This window comes from Dipodomys ordii, unplaced genomic scaffold (assembly GCF_000151885.1).
Source record: "Dipodomys ordii isolate 6190 unplaced genomic scaffold, Dord_2.0 Scaffold219, whole genome shotgun sequence".
NCBI classification, from domain to species: domain Eukaryota; kingdom Metazoa; phylum Chordata; class Mammalia; order Rodentia; family Heteromyidae; genus Dipodomys; species Dipodomys ordii.
The window spans coordinates 310,831-329,019 of record NW_012267435.1 but is presented as its reverse complement, the minus strand read 5'-3'; the positions used below and the strand labels follow the sequence as shown (position 1 = coordinate 329,019).

The 18,189-nt window shown below is 39.2% G+C and overlaps 1 protein-coding gene across 1 annotated transcript; it reads left to right on the top strand.

Moving 5' to 3' along the window:
• The first annotated feature begins 11,440 nt into the window (after positions 1–11,440).
• On the top strand, positions 11,441–17,290 carry Fam104b (family with sequence similarity 104, member B). Its single transcript, XM_013035737.1, has 2 exons — positions 11,441–11,491; positions 17,066–17,290. The coding sequence occupies exons 1-2, from the start codon at positions 11,441–11,443 to the stop codon at positions 17,288–17,290; spliced, it is 276 nt and encodes a 91-aa protein (XP_012891191.1).
• The last annotated feature ends 899 nt before the right edge of the window (positions 17,291–18,189 follow it).

The following is an 18,189-nucleotide window of genomic DNA, read 5'->3' as shown; positions in this document are numbered from 1 at the left end:
GCTCCTGCTAACATTTGGGAAATTCTGCTATTTTTAATTTCTGACAACAAACTCAACAGATTTAAAAAATATTTTTATTAACTTGAGGTTATTATTCAAAGGAGTTGTCATTCACTGGAGCAGTTTATGAATACAGTGCATCTTGATCAATGTCACGTCTTTCAACATTCTCACTCACCCTTCCTATCTCCATTCCTTCCCTTGCTCATCTTAATTTTAGGTTATGTATTTTTTTTGCAATTGAAAGCATTTTATGTGTACAATACATTTTGATATGTGAATACACTTCAACATCGTCATCCCCCTCAACTCACTCCTTCCCTTATATTCTCAATTCTGTGGTCTATACAATAAATTCTTTTTTTGGGGGGGGATCGGTTGTAGGGCTTGAACTCTGGGTCTGGGCGCTGTTCCTCAGCTCTTCAGCTTAAGGCTAGTGCTCTGCTACTTGAACCACAGTGCCACTTCTGGTTTTCTGGTGGTTAATTGGAGATAACAGTTTCATGGACTTTCCTGCCTGGGCTGGCTTTGAACCTCGATCTTCAGATCTCAGCCTCTTGAGCAGCTAGGATTACAGGCATGAGCTACCAGCGCCTGTATACAATAAATTCTTGTCTGCATTCTCCTCACTTCCTCCTTCATTCTTCTATGCCTCTCTCCTTGGCCGCTTCCTCCCCTCTTGTAAGTACCCATTTCCTGGCACTTAATTCTGTTGGGCTTTGATTTAGTCTTTCTAAAGAATTATGCTATGTCTGCTCTCCATAGTCTGTTACACTTTAGATAATTCATTTGTAGCCTCTGGCTTACCATCCATGGTGTTTACCCGTAGATTTATAGGTTCATTTTAGCTACGGCAAAGGAGGGAGAACATGCAACCTGATTTACTTGCTTACCTGAGTTTTAAAACTTTTGTTTGAGCTCTTTGTTTACTACAATCTATCTCCACCATACTTTGTGGCCTCCTGTTGATGTTTTCTTCATGGTTAGACTTGTATAAGAGTTTTGATTCCACTTTGAATTGTAATTCCTATATTGAACCCATATTTCTTAGTCTTTTTGTCTTGGTATCTTGAAGACCATATTGATCTAACAATAAGTGGCATCAGGGATCCATGAAATGACTGCTGTCTAGCTGTGCAATGTAAGCACCCAACTTTTGGAGGCCTGGATAATGCATAATTGTCACTTCTTAAATTTTAGCTACAGTTTCTTTTTTTTTTTTTGTCTTTTCTTTTTTTGGTATGGGGATCGAACCCAGGACGTTGCGCTTGCTAGGCAAGCGCTTTGCCACTGAGCTACATCCCAGCCCAGCCACAGTTTCTTTTGGGGTTAGTATTTCTTTTTTGGGGGATCCTGTCGTGGGGCCTGAACTCTGGGCCTGGGTGCTGTCCCTCAGCTCTTCAGCTCAAGGCTAGCACTCTACCACTTGAGCCACAGGGCCACTTCTGGCTTTTTTCTTTTTGCTTATGTGGTGCTGAGGAATCAATCCCAGGGCCTCATGCTTGCAAGGCAAGCGCTCTACCACTGAGCCACCTTCCCAGCCCCCCTGGGGTTAGTATTTCTTGACATTAGTTAGTGACTTTTGTTGTTAAGAGCTATTTAAAAAAATATGATAAGGCTTGCCTAGCATACATGAAGTCCTGGGTTCAATTCCTCAGTACCATATACACAGAAAAAGCCAGAACTGGCACTGTGGCTTAAGTGGTAGAGGGCTAGCTTTGAGCAAAAAGAAGCTCAGGAACAGTGCCTAGGCCCTGAGTTCAAGCCCAGGACTAGCAAAAAATAAAAATTAAAGAGAAAAGTTTTTAAAGATATATTGTGATTAGGTGCCAACATGAAGGCATATTATGACTTAGTATTTTTGTTTTTAATGTGTGCCAGTCCTAGGGCTTGAACTCAGGCTTGGGCACTGTCCCTGAGGTTTTATGCTCAAGTCTAATGTTCTATCACTTGAGCCACAGCTCCACTCCTAGTTTTTTTTTTTAGCAGTTAGAGATAAGAGTTTTATGGATTTTCCTGCCTGGGCTGGATTCGAACCATGATCCTCAGATCTCAGCCTCCTAAATAGCTAAAATTACAGATGTGAGCATCTGGCACCTGGCTTATATGTTCATGTTTTTATACTTTGAGAGATGTAGTGCTCTAGTTAATCAGTTTTCTTTTTTGGCTGAAGTCCTTGGGACAAGGCTTTTGCCTCCATTTCTTGTTGTCCAGTGAATACCACATATCCAGGCCCAGGCTGGCCACTGTCCATAAAGATGTTGCCCTCAGTAAACACATTTATTACTGATTGTATTATGAACTGGTCACAAATGGAATGCACAGTTTTAAGGGCCTCTAGTTTTGGTTTTGGTTTCTGTTTTTTGTGCCAGTCCTGGGACTTGAATGTTATCCCTAAGTTTTCCTGCTAAGGCTAGTACTCTACCACTTGAGCCACAGATCCACTTCTTGCATTGTAGTAATTTATTGGAGATAAGAGTTGCATGAACTTTCCTGCTGGGGCTGGCTTTAAACTTCTATCCTTTAAACTTCTATCCTCAGATCTCAACTTCCTGAGTAGCTATAGTTACAAGTGTGAGCCACTAGCACCTGGCTTAAGGACCTCTAAACATTAGTGATTCAAGGATTCATCATTAGGAGCCAGGAGCCAAGTTGTAGTTTAAGGTAGATATAGTTTTTAATTCCAATATTTAGGTTATCCAGCAGGATGACTTAATATCTTCCCATTTTACCAGCAACCATACAGTAACTCCCATTTTGTTTTATCAGGAACAAAACTTGATGGTGCATACACACCACAGTGGGCTGCCACAACGGAATCTTTGTTGTTGTTTGAAGTAGGTCACAATAGGAACCACATCCCAAGAAGAGAATGGTCAACCTGTTGCTGTGTTGTTGTGTTATTTTGCAAGATAAACAACAGATATTAAAGTATTTCTCAGTATCTGCTGAAAGACACCAATTGCTATGCCTTAATTTTTGGACATTCAATTTAATTAATTAATAATTGAGGTTTTGGAAGTGGCACTGTGGCTCAAGTGGTAGAGTGCTAGCCTTGAGCTGAAGAGCTGAGGGACAGCATCCAGGCCCAGAGTTTAGGCCCCACGACCGGACCCCCCCAAAAAAATAATAATTGAGGTTTTTTGTGCTTGTTATGGGACTTGAACTCAGGGTTTGGGTATGATATCTGAGCTTCTTTTGTTCAAGGCTAGTGCTTCTTGAGCCATAGCTTTACTTCCAATCTTTTGGGTAGTTTATTGGAAATAAAATCTCATGGACTTTCTGTCTGAGCTGGCTTTGAACCACAATCTTCAGATCTTAGCCTCTTGAGTAGTTAGGATTACAGGTATGAGGCATGGGTACCTTGCTAATTAATTAATTCATTATTTTTGTAAATCAGGCATTTCTATCTAATAAGTCCAGTCCAGTGCCACCAAGAGGCTTTGTTTTACAGTTTTAAAAAGCTTCTGATACTTCCCTATTCAAATCAATGTTTTAATGTCAATTTTGTTGAGGGTCTCATAGGCCTGGCTATTAGCTCAAAGTTTGGAATCCAAATAGAGCAAAAATCCACTATTCCCAAGAAGCTATGCAGTTGTCTCTTGCTCTTAGAGCCTGTCTCCAGGCATGAGACTTCAAATTCTCTGATTCATATGAAACCTAAATAACAGTCTCTTTAAAACTCTGGATTACATCTGGGCACCGGTGATTCATACCTATAATCTTAGCTATTCAGGAGGCTGAGATCTGAGAATCACAATTTGAAGTAAGCCTGGGCAGGAAAGTCCATGGGACTCTTACTTCCAATTAGTGAAAAAGCTGGAAGTGACATTGTGGCTCAAGTGATAGAGCACTAGCTTTGAGCATAAGGAGCTCAGGGACAGCACCCAGGCCCACAATTCAAGCCCTAGGACTAGCAAAACAAAATCTGGGCCAGTAGTGTTGTGGATCAAGTGGTAGAGTGTCAGCCTTTGGCAGAAAAGCTAAGCAAGCATTTAAGGCTTCCAGTTTAAACCTCAGTGCTGTTGTAAACACAATCTAAGACTTTAGAGGTGACACCTTGTAACCATTTCAAACAGATGGTTTATAAAGCCCTGTAAAGGTGTTGGCAAGGCAGGTTTTGGGATTATGACTAGCCATTAGGAGATCATGCATATATTATAATAAGACTCCTTGATCTAATTTTAAATACTGCATATCTCTTGTTTGACTTTTACTAAATGGTGTAGGTAAGCTTTTAAACAGTTATGGCAAGACAATTCTACAAAACTGTATAGTCACCTGAGTATCAGGATCTTACCATTTAAATGTAAACAATAATTGAGGTTTATCCTCCACAGTAACATAAAAGATTGGACCCTTTAAGTCCAATAGTGAAAAATATCCATGGTCCCCTGGCATGGAAGTTAAGAGGGTGCATTGGGTTAGGCACAGTTGTCTGAATGTCTTATTTCATTTAAGATGGTACTCTTTAGTGTGGGCATTTTAAATGGAAACACAGGTGGAGTATAAGGAGATCAGAAAGGCTGAATACATCTGTATATTTTTGGAGGTAGTGGGGCTTGAACTCTGGGCCTGGGCAATGTCCCTTAGCTCAAGGCTAGCGCTCTACCACTTGAGCCACAGTGCCACTTCCAGCTTTTTCTGCTTATGTGGTGCTGAAGAATCAAGCCCAGGGCCTCATGTATACAAGGCAAGCACTCTACCACTGAGTCACCTTCCCAGCCTTAATCTATATTTTTAAATGTCTTCTTTAGTTAAAATGATTTATTATTCTTTGAATAATTGGGTCTTCTTTGAAGTGTGTGTTTTTTTTTTCCTGGAGAAGGGTATTCACCAGAGGCTTTGACTTCTATTATACCATCAACTTAGTCTTTGGCTATTTAGACTTTTTTTGTGTATGTGCCAGTTTTTTAGTTCAAGGTTAGTGCTCTACCACCTGAGATACAGCTTTACTTCTGGCTTTTTTGGAGATAGTTGATTGACGATCAGAGTATCACAGACTTTCCTGTCCTGGCTAGCTTCAAACAGCAATTTTTCAGATCTCAGTTGCATATGCCACTGTCACCTGGTTGTTTAGACTTGTTTTTAACGAATTTGTATAAATAAATGTCTGTATACATGGAATTTTATCCCATTTACCTATCTTTGGACAGAATGTCTCCAACAATAAGATTGCATAATAGTTCGAAGTTTTATTTAAATGTCAGCTCTCCCCAGGGTTCCCCTGGCTCCCCTGTTGGAATAAAATTTCTTTCTTTCATTTTTTAAAAATCAGTCCTGGGGCTTGAACTTGCTGTATCTGAGCTTCTTTTACACAAGGCTAGCACTCTACCACTTGAGCCACAGTACCACTTCTGGTTTTTTCTGAGTAGTGTATTGGAGATAAGAGTCTCATATGTTTCTTCCCAGGGTGGCTTCAAACTGAAATTCTCAGATCTGAGCCTCCTGAGTAGGTAGGAACTAGTGTGAGCCGCCAGAGACTTGCTAAAATTTATTTTGTTATAGGCTTATAAATGGATACTCTGCCACAATCCATCCAAAAACTCTGTCTTATGACACTTAGCATAAGACACATAACACACAATCATAAAGCATCCAAACAAAAACAGGTAATTCTACCTCCCCCAGAAACAAGGCCAGCAAATGGGAACCTTTTACCAAATGACAAAGGCAACAAATATGGAAAAATTTCCTACTCCTATTTAACTCACAAAATGTTCCAGAAAAATGTCCCTTAGAGGATAGATAGAAGGTCCACAGGGGTCCTACGCAAATGGGAGAAGTTGAGGGGTCTCCCTATGCACATGAAATGACTCACATAAGCAGCAAAATTTCCATTTTACTGCTGGTGGCTCATGCTTGTAATACTAGCTACTCAAGAATATGAGATCTGATGATCACCCTTAGAAGCTTGGGCTTCCTCATAGTACCCTGATTCTTTATTCAGGCGAATGTGGTTCTATGCTTGGATTCACAACACAGAAGGGACCAAGATCAGTCCAAAATGTTGAATTCCTATCATCCAAATGGCCAATTCTACAGACTACAGAATAATACAGTACAGGACATGGTGATGCCAAGGAATTATAAGTGCAAACATCAGATCACTTAGGAACATAGAAAGAGATAGGATCCAGGTCAAGAGCCAGACTTCAACTAAAATCAGGTCACTTCCTCCAGAGATAACAAATGCAGTCTCATTGTGGTTGAGGGGCGTCCAGAGTTGCCATCAGAAACTACAAGTTTCTCAATGACTAATAAGTGAATATCATGTGAAGACTTGGTGTCTGCTTGAAGACAGTTTTATTAGGTATGAGAGAATGTAAAATGCAGAGGGGAGAAGTTTGTCATCTATGGGGTGTTGGGAGTGGGTGGAAGAGGGAGAGGGAATATATATCAGAGGGAGAATTCATAGTTGTGGTTAAGCTTAGTAAAGAAGGGTCTTGTGGACAGATTGGAATCCTGGTAGAAGCAGCCAGTGCAGTGGAGGCCTCCAGAAATCTGAAGGCTGTGGATGCTGGCTTGGAGAGGGAGCTGGAAGGACAAGATGTTGCTTTTGGCTAAATAGCAGAGAGAGAGGAGGGGGGAAGAGAAGGAGAGAGAGAAGAGAAGGGGAGGAGAGAGAGAGAGAGAGAGAGAGAGAGAGAGAGAGAGAGAGAGAGAGAAAGAGGAGAGAGGAGAGAGAAAGGACATGATGGATTATGTTCTTCCATGCTGCCCAAGGCATGAGCCTAGGAAGAGAAAATTATGAGGAACAGAAGAGAACACCCTCTAGGAGGAGAGGCTGTAGTAGCAGCCGCTCTGCCTCACTCACTTTGTAGTTGAGATCACATGGATGAGAACTTCAAGTGAGAATCTTGTCCTAAGGGAAGCATGTCCAGGGGATTGGTACAGGTGCCTAATATAGAACTTAGAGGACAGTAGGGAATCCACTGGTGCTAGCCTGGCAGCAACCTCACTGGCTGCCAACATTTAAGCACTAAACCTGAAATCATAGGCTGCGAGAGCTAGACATTTCCTGCAGGGTTGGGCCTGTGGGCTGCTTTGCTGTGGTTCCAAGGACAGTTATAGGGAGGGGTTACACACTGGACACAGATTTCCAAGGATCTTTTTTGTCCTTAGTTTTCTGTTCTCTGGTCTTGGATTTTAGCCTGCTTGGCATCTTCAGTTATGATCTCTGTGACCTCTGAAAAACACAGAAAAAGATTTTCTTCTAGAGTTGGTGGCTTTCACTCTTCAGGCGTCTGCCTGGTCCTAGAGCCACCCCACTCCCCGCCGCACTTTTATCTTGAAAAAAAGAATGGCCTATAGGGTCTTTTCTGGTTTCTTCTGTTATGTACCAAACACGTCCTACAAATGGTGCCATCTCCTCTGTTAAGGTCCTTAGGAAAATTCAGTTGGCAATCAAAAATCTTTGTTTTCAAGTTAACAATGCTAGCTGGGCACCGGTGGTTCATGCCTGTAATCCTAGCTCCTCAGGAGCTGAGATCTGAGGATCATGGTTCAAAGCCAGCCTGGGCAGGAAAGTCCATGAGACACTTATCTCTAAATAAACACCAGAAAACCGGAAGTGGCACTGTGGCTCAAGTGGTAGCACGCTTGCCTTGAGCTAAAGAGCTCAAGGACAGCACCCAGGCCTAGAGTTCAAGCCCCATGATGGACCAAAACCAAAAAATTAGTGATGCTGTTGAAGGGGGAGGCCTAGGTTCCTTAGGAGCTTGTATTGCTGCCTCTCTGAATGATCTCATCCTTTACATCCACCATTTCCTGGGTTTTATGAACCTTTATCAGTTTATTGTTTATCCTTATAAAAATCGCCCAGTTCCATTGTGGAGTATTTGGTGGAATGATAATGTGTAATAGAAAATTGGAAGGACATAGCTCGCAAGATCAATAGAAAGCCCATGGATTGGAAGAAGATCTTCACTAGCCATACAACAGACAAGGGTCTCATATCTAAAATATACCTGGAACTTAAAAAATTAAATCCCTCAAAAACAAATCCTCAAAGAAACAACTGTCCAATAAATAAGTGGGCTAAAAACTTAAAGAGAAACTTCTCTGAAGAGGAAAGAAGGATGGCCAGTAGACACATGAAGAAATGCTCAACCTCTCTAGCCATAAAAGAAATGCAAATCAAACCAACATTGAGATACCACCTCACCCCAGTTAGAATGGCTATAATCAAGAACTCTAATAACAACAGATGCTGGAGGGGATGTGGCCAGAAGGGAACTCTACTGCATTGTTGGTGGGAGTGTAAACTTGTTCAACCACTTTGGAAAGCAGTATGGAGGTTCCTCAAAAGACTCCACATAGAGCTCCCCTATGACCCAGCAATCCCACTTTTGGGCATTTACCCAAATGATCACAAACAAGACCATACTAAAGCTACCAGCACGACTATGTTTATTGCAGCATTATTTACCATAGCTAAGATATGGAACCAACCCAGATGCCCCTCAGCAGATGAATGGATCAAGAAAATGTGGTGTATATACACAATGGAATTCTATGCCTCCATCAGAAAGAATGACATTGCCCCATTTGTTAGGAAATGGAAAGACTTGGAAAAAAATTATATGAAGTGAAGTAAGCCTGGTCCAAAGAATCATAGGTCCCATGGTTTCCCTTATTTGCAATAACTAGTATATGTCTGAGTCAAGCAGAAAAGGTCAGATAAGTTGATGTTAGGGGAATGAACCCCAAGATAAGTATTCAAATATATTTTTTGTATTTTTTCCTTTCATGCAATTGTTTCTAACATATTTTTAAGATGAGTTCTTTGTTGCTATGTGTGTCCCTCCCCCACGGTATAACCCATGCTTTCACTGTATTTGATGTTGGTATAATTTGTGGAGGGGAAGGGAAAAACAAATTGTTTAACTAGGGATACAGGTGGATCCATTGCAACAATGAGATGTACAAGTCGTTAAGTCGAAAACCGAACTTTACAACTTTGGTGGGGGTGGGGGGAGGATCTGATGGGGTCGGGGCGGGGGAGTATGGGAAGGGATGGAAGGAGGCAACAATGCTTGATAAGAAATGTACTCGTTATCTTGCCCATGTAATTGTGACTCCTCTGTATGGTATTCTCACAATAAAAATTAAAAAAAAAACCACAAACAGTACAATTAAAAAAAAGAAAATTGTTCATAACATCAGCCCCAAAACTGTGTGGATTATGACTGTTAATGGTATTTTGTAATATATATCCTTGGAAGTTTTCCACTAATACAGGTGTACTGAAAATAAGTGAGATTAGTATTGTAGTGTGATTTCTACATCTTGCTTTCCAAACACTCAGTTTTTCTCTTTGAAAAATCATTTTCATTAAAAAGGGAATTGTTATTGCATCTCAAGTGCAAATATACTTTAAAACATTGAGAATTTTAATGAAATAAGTTCAAAACTTAAATATACAAAGTATTTTTCAAACACAACCATGGCAAGTCAGTCTTGTGTGATCAGGAGCTATGTTTTCTTCACTTTTTATAATATATACAAGCAGAAGTACTTATCATTTAGTAGTTGATCAATGAAAATATGTAACAGAATAACTAGTTTTCAGAGTATTTTTATCTTTCTACATGTGTATATCTATGTATATATGCATATGTATGATTGTTGTTTCATAACACTAAAGTATATGTATATCAACTGCTTGCTTTTACTTGCCTCTCTCTCCTTTCTCTTTCATTGTTAATAAGTTTTCTACATGTGTGGTTTTCATTAAGCATTCCCAGGAAAGGAATGACTTTTGTCTATTTTGTATTAATTTTCTAATAGAAAGCAATATAAAAGAAAATAAAAGCAAAGAAAAAAAGATTAAGTGTATAAGAAAGCATTTGATAACACTAGGCTAAGTCCAGACACGAGAGATTGAAGCTTAAAAAAATAGTAAACATGAGTACATTTAGTCATCCTGAGGGATATCAACTAGGTAGAAATAATTTCTAGGTAGATGAGGAGAAGGTGCGTCTAATTAGCTGTAGGTCATCTGATGCCTTGTCACCAAATGAAACATTGAAACAGTTTATTTTTTTTTTTTGGTGCCAGTCCTGGGGCTTGATCTCAGGGCCTGGGTGCTGTCCTTGAGCTTTCTTGCTCAAGGTTTATTCTATCACTTGAACTACAGCTCCACTGGCAGCTTTTTGGTGGTTAACTGGAGATAAGTCTCACTGGGTTTCCTGCTTGGACTGGCTTCCAACCCTCATCTTCCGATCTCAGCCTCCTGGGTAGCTATGATTACAAGCCTGATCCACCAGTATTGGGCTTAAAAAGTTGTAACATGGATGCCAGATTTTAGGTTTATGAATCAATACATTTTTAGCTTACTGAAATTAGTACTCTCTGTGCTTGCTCAGGCTAGGACTCTAGCACTTGAGCAACATTTACAATTATTTATTTATTTGTTTGTTTATTTTTGTGCTGATACTGAGACTTTAACTCAGGGCCTGTGTTCTATCCCTGAGCTTTTGTGCTCAAGGCTAGTGTTCTACCTCTTTGAGCTACAGTTCCATTTCTGGTCTATTGGTGGTTAGTAGTAGGAGGTAAGAATCTCATAGATTTTCCTGCTTGGGCTATCTTTGAACTTGATCTAGGCCTCCTGAGTAGCTAGGATTACAGGCATAAGGCATTGATCCCTGAATATTCTTTAACTTGCTTTTCACACAGCGTCTTGAGTTTTAGCTGGTGCCATCCCCAGATATACTCTTTGTACTTCTGCCACTGAATAGCTAAGACTTAAAGGCCTGTACACTATTACCAGATTATTTTTTGACATATGCTTTTGCTTAAGGATAGCCTTGAATTATAAGCCTTCTGTCCCTGTTTCAGAACTAGTTTGGAATACACATATAATCTCAACTAATAATGCTTGATGGCCTGGCAACAGCACTGGTGTAACCCCACACAGGCACTATCTCTTCAGTGTCCCTATATCACTTCTATAAGACATTGAGCAGTAATGGTACAATGGATACCACATGTTTTAAGAGTTCTCATATATAAAGGGAAAATAATATAATCTACTTTTGATGTTTTTTGTCTTTTCACAATGTCAGACTTAACTGAATAACAATAAATTTACAAGCTTTGTCAATTTCTTTGATGTTAATTTGCCAAGTACTACTGAAGTGATTGGATAGTAACCTACTTTTTAAAGAGAGAACAATATGGAGGATGTGAAGTCATTTTAAAAGGTGTTACCAGGGAGTTACAGAGTAGAAGCATATGTGAGAGGGAGAATTCATAGCTGTGGGTAAGCTGGGTAAGTGAACAGTTTGGAACAGTTTGGAATCCTGGTGGGAGCAGCCAGCCAGTGGAGGCCTCCAGAAGGCTAAAGGCTGTGGGTGCTGGCTTAGAGAGGGAGTTGGAAGGACAGGATATGTTGCTTCTGGTCAAGTAACAGAGAAGGAGATAAAGAAGGAACATCATGGATGATAACTCTTCTATGGTGATGCTCAGGGAGGAGAGACTTAGCAAGGTAAGAAGAGAACACCCTTTAGGAGAAGAGGCTCCAGTAGCAGTTGCTCTGCCTATTCTCTTTGCAGTTGGGAAGTATATGGATGAGAACTCCAAGTGAGAATCTTGCTCTAAGCCTTGAGTAAATAAGAGGAACATGCCCATGGAATTGGTACAGGTGTCTAAAGTGAACCTTAGAGGACAGTAGGGACTGGTGTTATCCCCATAGTCTACAAGTAGCCACAGAATTAGAAGAAAGGGTAAAAGATTCTAAGGAGGCAACATGGGAGCAACCTTGATGGTCACCAACATGCAGACTGGAAATCTGCCAATCTTAAGAGCAGCTGTATATTTCTGGCAGGGTTGGTCCTGCTTACTGCTGTAGCTATGATTCCAAGGGTCAGGTATAGGGTTCCTTGCTGAAATCAAAATGCAAGACACAGTTTTTTGTATATCAGTTCAGTCTCTGGTCCTGAACTTTACCCACTTTTAGGCTTCTCCAGCCATGATCTTGGTGGTCTAGACAAAAATGAGTGAGAAAGATGGATTTTCCTCTGGAGTTGGTAGCTCTCTTCAAGTTCTGTAGATGGCAGTTCTACTGGATACAGTGGTCCTAGACCCCTATTCACTCCTACTCCTTGAACTTGAATAGAATGTTCACAGCTTGTTTTCTGGAGAACGTACTGCTTCTTCTGTTATCTGCACCCAAAAAGTCCTGTGGGTGGCATTGTCACTTCTGCTGAGGTCCCTAGTAAAATTCAACATCTGGAATCAAAACTGCAATTTCAAATTAGCAGTTCTGTGGAAAGGCTGCCTGGATCACTTAGTAGCTTATATTTCTGCCTCTCTGAAAAAGTCTTGTCCTTTATCTGGGCTTTATGCATTTTTATAAATTTATCCATATGGCAGTCATTCTGTATCACTGTGGAAAATTTCATATGTAATAATAGAGAGAAAGGCAGTCTTAACCTCAGTCCTAAGACTGTGTGGACTAAGCCATAATTGTGAATGGTAGTTTTGATAGATTTCCTCAGAAGCTTTCTATTCCTACAGGTGTGTGTAAAGCAATTGAGATTGATAGTACATCATGGTTTCAACAACCATTCAGCTTTTAAAATGGTTTTACACTTTAGAAAATAATTTTTGTTAAAAGATGGCTGCTAGAAATATGGAAGTGGGAGGGGAGGAAAGAAAGGGCAATAGAGGGTGTGAACATGATGATCAAAGCACATTAAGGTCATATATAAAAAACCTCTGTATGGACAAGTAATATATGTTAAAATAGATAAATAATAGTCATTTTGTTGCAGATGCAAATCATACTATGAAATGTTGAGAGTTTCAGTGAAATAAGTTCAAAACAGTCTAATATTCCAAGTGTTATTATTTAAAGACAACTATAAGATAACCATGTTCCCAAGGTAACTTATGAGGTTATGAGCTATGTATCTAACCAGCTATAGGTCATTTGATATAAACTTACAAAGCATTTAAAATGATTTAATACATCTTGATTTTACATCGATGACAATTTTAAGTGAGCTTATGAATTAATAGATTTTTGGCATGCTGTGATTTGAACTCCCTGAGTCTATTAAGACTAGTACTATAATCCTTGAGCCATATCTCCATCCTTTTATTATTATTTTTAATTGTCAAGTTAATGTACAGAAGAGTTAGTTACATAAGAGAATAAGTATATTTCTTGTCAAACTTGTTACCACTTCCCTCATTTTTCTCCTACTTTCCCTCCCTCCCAATCCCCCTCAACCAAGTTGTACAGATCATTTCCAACAGAATGTCTTGTGAATATTGCTGTTGCATTGGTTTCCCTCTGTCCTTTGTCTCACCATTCTGTTGTTACCCTTCCATTCCCTGATTCAGGTAAACATATATACAATGCCAGGGTACCAAAATCAAATACAGAAACAACAGAGGATATACCATAAGGGGAAGAACATACAAAAGAAACAAGAAATCACATGGTACATTAAAAACAACAACAACAAAGGAAAACCTCTTGTGTCCATGTCCTGGAGTTCATTTCACTTAGCCTCATCTTACATGGTCATATGTACATAGCTGTTGAGCTATTCTGCTCATCTGCTAAGATTATCCTAGATATATAAGATTTATTGCAAATAAGGGAAGCCATGGGACCTATTTTTCTTTGGGTCTGGCTTACTTCACTTAATATGTATTTTTTCCATCCCTTTATTCTTTAATTGGCTTTTTACAAGGGGCTTGAGCTTTACTTCATGTTAGTGTCAAACATGCATCTATTACTTCTGCCACTTGAATAGTCTTACAGGCCTGACGTACCATGCCCAGCTTGATTTTCTGACATATGATTTCTTGTTTATTCCAGGGTTAGCATCAAACTGTGACTCTGCCTCAGAAATAATTGGGAATATAAGAAACTTTTTTAATGGAACAATGTTTCAAGGATATAACCACAACCTTCTGGTGATAATCAAATAAAGCAACTACTATGACATAATGCTCACTGTCATGGCAACAGCATAGGCCTAAATGGACACAGGAAACATCTTTTCAGTGTCCGAATACCTCATATGTCTTAAGATTTATCATATGGAAGGAGAGAAAGTCATATAACCTAGAATTATAATTTCCAGGAATGAAGATGTACCAAATTAGGTAGAGTTTTAAAATATTGGCTCTAAAATTCTGTACTTTTTCCCCCTCCAGTTACAGTTATTGTTATTAAGGATTTGGGAAAGTTAAACTTATACTTGTTTGTGCTAAAGGGTTGTGTATGTGTGTGTGTGTGTGTGTGTGTGTGTGTGTATGTATGTGTGTACACGCACGTGTGTGCATGCACTCCAGTACTACAATTTAAACTCAGGGCATGGGCACTGTCTCTTAGCTTTTTGGCTCAAGGCTGGTGCTCTACTTCTTGAGCCACAGCTCCACTACTGGCTTTTTGGTGGTCAACTACAAATGAAAGTCTCATGGACCTTCTGACCTGGGTGGCTTTGAACTCCTGAGTAGCTAGGACTATAATCATGAGACACTAGCAACAGGCTTATATGACAATTTTTGTATTTTCTCTCTCAGTGTCTGGTGAAGGAAGATTCCAACTTTATTGGAGTAGCAGACAGTGACTTTCATTTACTCATGCAAGATCTCACAGTTATACATTGGCACAGACTTATATCCTTGATGTGTCTAGAAGATCAGCTTGTGGATGATATAATTTTATCTTTCTTTTTCATTTTCAGGAAAAGGAGAATAAATAGCAATAAAGAAGGTGACCACCATGCCCTTGATTTAAAAAGGAGTAAGCAAAGTCCTGCCTTTCCAGATCCTGGGGCTGAACAGGTAGGGGATATGGCCACATAGCCTTTCTCCCTTTCATTCACTGCCTATATTGTCATTCAGTCCCCACAGTGAACAGAGCATCAAAAATATCACAAAAGTATTTTCATTTGACTGTTTCTTTGAGCTATAAATTACTAGCAGACTATTAAAGGAGCTTTGTAAAGTTTTTCTGCAAGAATGCTGACAGTAAATGACTAAGCACTGATCACTTTCACTTCCTGTGAGCAACAAGTGGAAGGACTGTCGCTCCATGTCTTCCCCTTGGATGAGAGCACCTCAAATATAGCCAGCGCTTTGTTATTCATTCAGCTTTTACCAACTAAGTTGTTGAGTAATAGTTACAGGTCCACCTGTTTTCTGTAGGTGAGGATTATCTACCTATGTTTCTACTTTTATTTTTTCAATGGATCAACTTACTTAATTTTAAAATATTTATAAATAGGCTATATTATTCAAGTTCTAGATTATTGCATTAAAGGATGAGAGTACAATTTTGGTGGTTGTGGGGCTTCAACTCTGGGCCTAGGTGCTGTTCCTGAGCTCTTCAGCCCAAGGCAAGTGCTTCTACCGCTTGAGCCACAGAGCCACTTCCAGTTTTCTGATGGTTAATTGGAGATAGGATTCTCACAGACTTTCCTGCCTGGGCTGGCTCTGAACTGCAATCTTCAGATTTCAGCCTCCTGAGTAACTAGGATTACAGACATGAGCCACGATTCCCTGGCTTGAAGAGTACAATTCTTTCTGATTCTGTTTTGGATTTGATTTTGTTTCATTGTCCTTAAATCCACTGCAAAACTATTGCTGATACCCTCTCAGACATAATTTCATTTGTGTCATCCATAGTCTACCATGAACTTTCTTGTTTGTGCCAGTCCTGTGGCTTGAACTCAGGTCCTGGGTGTTGACCCTGAGCTTTTTGTGCTCAAGGCCAGCACTCACTTGAATTGCAGCTCTACTTCCAGCTTTTGGGTGGTTAATTGGAGATAAGAATAACATAGACTTTTCTACCCTGGCCAATTTCAAACTTCCATCTTTAGATCTCAGCTTTCTGAGAAGTTACCATTACAGGCATGAGCCAACAACACCCAGCTAGTCATGAACATTTTTAAATAAGATGGATCTAGTTGCGTAAACACTGTTTAGATACTTGTGTTTGATGCACTGAGTTGATTAGCCTCAAAGTAGATCATAACACTTCCTGGTTTAAGTCAGAGAGCTAAAAGAAATGCAATACCAACACTGATACATACATACCTTAATTCAGATGTGGGTCCTTACTGAAACCACTTCCTATGGGCATCCAGTGTATGAAGCTGCACAAGGCTTCTCCAATATAAAAAGACAACAAATGATGTTACTTAAATGAAAAGCAATCTGAAACACACACACACACTATACTATGTCTACAAATAAGAGACCAACAAATGGTAAGCATCACAAATATGAATTTTGAAACACAGATTTCATGAATGGGAATCCCTTGGTGTGGATATTATAGCACATGAAAAAACATAAACACTAAGAAGACAGAGTACAATGTCCATGGGATCTCTCTATATAATTTTTGCACTTTTCTGTGAATGTATAATTATTTCAAATTATAAACAATAACCAACTTGAAAAAAATCATATGAATTTTTAATATGTAACTTTCCTCAAATATGCACAATGCCTTTAAGATTATATGTGGAGTTTGAATTGATGCTCAAGGACCATATATGTCTGCATTCAGTATATATGTGCAAAATTATTATGTATTTGTGTATATACATGTATGTAAGAGTGGGTATATGGATCTAGTAACTTATTTGTTACCTTTGAAATTATACCCAAACTTTACCATACATTTATGGCCCTGATTTCAACTCCATTTTGTAGCACTAGTTAATGACTTCCCAGGAGGATGAAAACTTACTTGTCTGATGCAGGTTATTGAAACAAATGGTACCAATATTCCCAGAGAATTTGTATAGATATTTGGAACTCCAATGCATATTTGGGACAATCACTCTACCACTGATTAGCTACATGACTTTTGGCAACTCAGAGATCTGCTTCCAGTTCAGTAAAGCAATGATTATTGATTCAAATTTATTTTACAGGGTTTTAGTGAGGATACAATGACCAGCCTCCCTGTGTACTTTGTAAACTGTTAACCCTGTATATAAGTTTGATGCTGCTCCTGACCATGCTGAGTAGAAAACTCTCACAAGATCCTAATAGCTACATGCTCCTTCTGTCTTTCTCCTTCCAGTGTTCCTACACTGATAATGAAAGGAACAGCAGCATTGTTAATAGCCCAGAGGCATTCAGGGCACTAGAAAGCAGCTTGACCATGACCACTGCTGATCTCAACTCAAATCTCCCTCCATCACTCCGTGAGAATGCACTGTACCAAGGTCCGTATATCTACATCAACCAGATCTTGAAGGAGGCTCACTTCTACAGCCTGCAGCAACGAGGGCAATATCCATCATGATGAACAACGAGCTCCTTATTCCAACCCTAAACTAATTCATAAAATTAACTGAATATGCACAAAAATGTCCTTTCTCTTCTTTGGACTATATTTTAAGTGACAAGATAATGGGCAATTGTATGAAGAATTTTGGTACACTAGTTGCTATTTCAAATAAGGATTTTAAGCAATTTTTATAGGACACATTTCATCTTGAATATTAAATTTATGTGTTGATAGCAGGATGCCAACTCATTATCAGTACATGGAGTTCATGGTATTTCTAATTCAGGCTAGTTTTCTAGAACTGTAAGAATTTCCCTGTCTAATAAGTTTTTAAAATTTAGTCTTTCCAATATGGCATAATGGGATTCTACTCATCCATCAAGAATAATATTGTACCATTCGTAAGGAAATAGAAAGACTTCGAAAATTTACATTAAGTAAAGTAAGGCAGACCCAGAGGTACATAGGTTGCATGGTTTTTCTCATTTGTGGTAGCTAGAATGTGCTTATAAATCTATACGTAAGCACACTGATGATAAAAATACACTATGACATGATACTCTAAGCATTCACACACAGTGAGACAAAAGGAGAATATTCTTAGGAGAGGAACACAAAGATGCAATACCTATGTGCATCTAATCATATAAAATAATGATTATTGACGTGAACTCCAAGAAATGAAAACATGATGTTTTTGTTTCTGTTTTTTTCCCCTTCATCTTGTTGTTTCTTTGGGTAATACCTAAGTGCCTGTATTTGTAAGCCTTTGCTTGAGAGTGTCAAGTCCCATAATAAATGTCTTATTTCTCTCTTAAAATAATAAAATGAGTCTTTCTTTAAAAACTTCAATAGCCTAGTAAAATGTGGATAGTTTTCATGTAAAAACAAATGAGAGGGGCTGGGAAGGTGGT

Coding starts and splice junctions, on each gene's coding strand:
- Fam104b (XM_013035737.1), top strand. CDS start 11,441: ATGGATGATAACTCTTCTATGGTGATGCTCAGGGAGGAGAGACTTAGC. Junction 11,492..17,065: donor GGGAGGAGAGACTTAGCAAG/GTAAGAAGAGAA, acceptor TTCTCCTTCCAG/TGTTCCTACACTGATAATGA.